The following is a 3,426-nucleotide window of genomic DNA, read 5'->3' on the forward strand; positions in this document are numbered from 1 at the left end:
AGAAAGCGTAAGTTCAGAAAGTGTTACGTATAGTTATAATTTAGAGTTTGTCATTTGTATTTGAGAATTCGTCAATCGTAATTCAGAATTCGTTATTTTCATTTGAAAATTATATTATAAAAATCTTTTTGAAAATAAAATATCTCATTTATTTTGTAAAATACCAAGTTTATGTAATTCTTTAATTCTGAAAATAAAATAATTCGTGTTTATGTGTAACTTCATTCTGAGATAACAGTAAGTTACTCATCTGAATTACAACTGATATTTTCTGGATTACATGTAACATGAAATTGAATTTATTTACTCTTCTGAATTCCATGTAATGGTTTCTGAATTACAATTAATACTAATTAATACAATTAATTAATACTTTCTAAAATACAATTGACTAATCTGAATTCCAATTTATGCTTTCTGAAATTAAATTAACTAATCTGAATTACATCTCGTGGTTTCTGAAACTCATTTTACTCTTCTAAATTACACTTTCTGAAAGACAATTGACTAATCTACATTTTAATTTACGCTTTCTGAAACTAAATTGACTAATCTGAATTACATGTGATGGTTTCTGAATTACACTTAAAAAAAGTGTAGAGCTAAAAAAAGGTTTTATTTGTTATTGTTATCGTTTAAATTATTTTGACAAAGAAACTACATAATAATTCATAAAATAAAAATAAAATGACCAAATCAGAATGATATAACTTTTTTTATCCAATCAATTAACAGTTTAAAAGTCAAGCGGTGTTTAAAATTCTTGGTTTTTGGCTTGTCTATAGCATCATTTTTTAAAACATAGGGAATATAATTAATGCGTTTCTTGTAAATTGTTAAAAATAATAATTTGAAACATCTTTTCTAACGATTTATTTCAAAATTTTCTTTCAGAAAGCCACTAAATGGTTGTAATTTTTTCCTACTTTACTAATTTTTTGCGCTTATAGTAATAGTAGATTTACATATCGAGGTGGGAGGTGCTTCATTAGCAAGGCGAAATTTGATGACTAAGGCGCAAAGCTCCGCGGTTAGCAATTAAAGAACAGAAAACTAATAAAGAATTTAGCAAATTTTAAAAAACGTGACATATAACAGTTCAGATTGAAAAGTGGCCATTTCCCAACCTAACTAAACTTTCAAATTAATTGTTAAATTACGAGTAATTTAAAATATGATACTTTCCAACTTTTCACAAGCAAAGTAATTTGATATTATTTTATGATTGTAACAAATATTGTTATGTAAATTTATTCCTTAGTGAAATTTTGATATTGGCATTGTTATATCGAGGTTGTTGTCGTCCTTTTTCACATACAGTAGAAGACATGAAGACACATATTTCCACTTATTAGTCACAACAAAGATTTATGTTTTTCATTTTAAGTAATGGCAAATTTTATCATGTTAAACATTCAAAATTGATTAAACATGAAACAACAAGACCGATGAAAAAAGAAAACCAACTTAAACGCGTTTTAATATCTTTTATTACATACACAAGATAATAAAATGAAACAAGATCATAAAAGTAAGTGAATATTTCTAAGAGACGACCTCTTGGATCCATTTCAAGTAGTTGGCAACGTCTACAAGGAGGATAGTACTCGCCCGATTGCATACATATTTATTTTGAAGACCGACGCCGACGTTGACGACGCCTTTCAACTCCCAGACTGGTTTTGGACCACCACTGAGGTACACCAAACTACTTCCAGAATCTCCAACACAGACAGAATCATCTACAAGAAATTACTGCAACTTTCTGCATCTTACTAGATTATTACCCCACTTTCAGCATAACTGGTACAAAGAGTATTATCGGTGTAAAACCCTTTCAGAAATGAATTTTTCTTGATACATTCCTCCTCGTTGAGCACTTCAACATTGGCTTGGTCAAATTTTAAAAATCGCTCTCCTTTAATTTCGTATCCGATTAGAATTCCGTCCCGTTTTTCACCCTTGGGGCTCAAGCAAACTGGTCTAACATAATCACTGATAATCACAGGTTTATCCAAGCGAATAACGGCCAAATCGTTTAATAACCCTTTCGAACGGTACCCCGGATACAAGTGTATTCTTTCCACTTCAAATCCCTGGATTTCCTTATTCTCTCCATCGTTATCAAGGCTATATTTCCCAAGATAAACCCTCAGCAGACGAGCAGGCACTACAAATTCTGATTTGAGATAAGTAACACAATGGCCAGGAGTTAAAACGTGTCTGTTTGATATCAAAATGGCTTCACAGACGTATTTTTCAACGCTATTATTGCGAATGTAAATAGCTCCTTGCCACGGCCATTGTCCATTTTGTGCCTTTTTATTTGCACGTTCATGATTCGCCGACGGGGGAGTAGTTCCGCAGGCGTAAGCGGAAACTTCAGAACTTGAGGTGATAGAAGACAAAAAATCTTTATTGTTTAAGTCTCCAGAGAAGAATTCTTCAGAATTGCTAAAATTGTTACCTATTGAGGTACAGTCGAACAAAATGAAAATGACGCCTCAATAAACCAGCCCTTCTGCATTGACAAACATCAAATTAATTAAATAAAAATATTGAATTTTTTAATAAAAAATTTAACAAACCATTTCTTAATTTGATTGCAAACTTGACGTAGTTTCAAGATAAATTCTTCTAGGAGCTGGTTTACAGAAAGCGAAATAAAAATTTAAGTCAGAATTAAACTAATTCTGCATTGACAAACGTCAAATTAATTAAATCAAAATATTGAATTTCTCAAAATATTGAAATAAATATTGAAAAATAAATATTGATTGAAAATATTGAAAAAAAATATTGAAAAATATTGAAATTGAAATCAAAATATTGAAATTCTTCTTGGAGCTGGTTTACAGAAAGCGGAATAAAAATTTAAGTCAGAATTAAACTAATTCTGCATTGACAAACGTCAAATTAATTAAATCAAAATATTGAATTTTTTTAATAAAAAATTTAACAAACCATTTCTTAAAGAAGATTATGCATTGATAATGACATTAACGAGAAAACAAATCGTTATTAACTTAAAAAATTTTTTTAACTGTTTTTTTTAAATAAAATTAATTAACATAATTTTTGAACGAAATAGGCTTTCTCTATTTTAAACATGATTTTATGTAAAACAACAAATGAATTAAAACATTGTTTATTTGCGAGAAGAAGGTTTAATTCCACGTGTGCCTTTACCGCGAGTGGTTTAATTCTTTAAGCAGAAAGCGAAATTAAAATTTTTGTCAAGTTAATCGCGAATTAAAATTTAATTGCGATTAACACGTTCTGTAAACCGGCCTTAAGTTTTCTATTAGTTTTGTAATTGTCATTGAAAACGAATTAATAATTATTTATTTAATTAAAACAGGAAAAAAACGCCAAAATCATTTCAAATATTTTAGTTCTGCTACAAAATTTATTTTTTGATAATTG

At 29.0% G+C, this 3,426-nt stretch overlaps 1 protein-coding gene across 1 annotated transcript in view; it reads right to left on the bottom strand.

Moving 5' to 3' along the window:
* Positions 1–1,472: 1,472 nt before the first annotated feature.
* LOC123007643 (chymotrypsin-like elastase family member 2A) overlaps positions 1,473–3,426 on the bottom strand; it is a 10,100-nt gene continuing 8,146 nt past the window's right edge. The window contains exons 4-5 of the mRNA XM_044403046.1: positions 1,793–2,454; positions 1,473–1,742 (exon numbers count right to left, since the gene is read on the bottom strand). Of these exons, the coding sequence (XP_044258981.1) occupies positions 1,546–1,742; positions 1,793–2,454 (859 nt within the window). The 3' untranslated portion in view covers positions 1,473–1,545. The remainder of the gene's footprint in view (positions 1,743–1,792; positions 2,455–3,426) is intronic.

The sequence above is a fragment of the Tribolium madens genome, unplaced genomic scaffold (genome assembly GCF_015345945.1).
Source record: "Tribolium madens isolate multiple individuals breed KSU strain unplaced genomic scaffold, Tmad_KSU_1.1 Scaffold_3;HRSCAF=73;Tcas5.2_LG2, whole genome shotgun sequence".
Classification (NCBI taxonomy): domain Eukaryota; kingdom Metazoa; phylum Arthropoda; class Insecta; order Coleoptera; family Tenebrionidae; genus Tribolium; species Tribolium madens.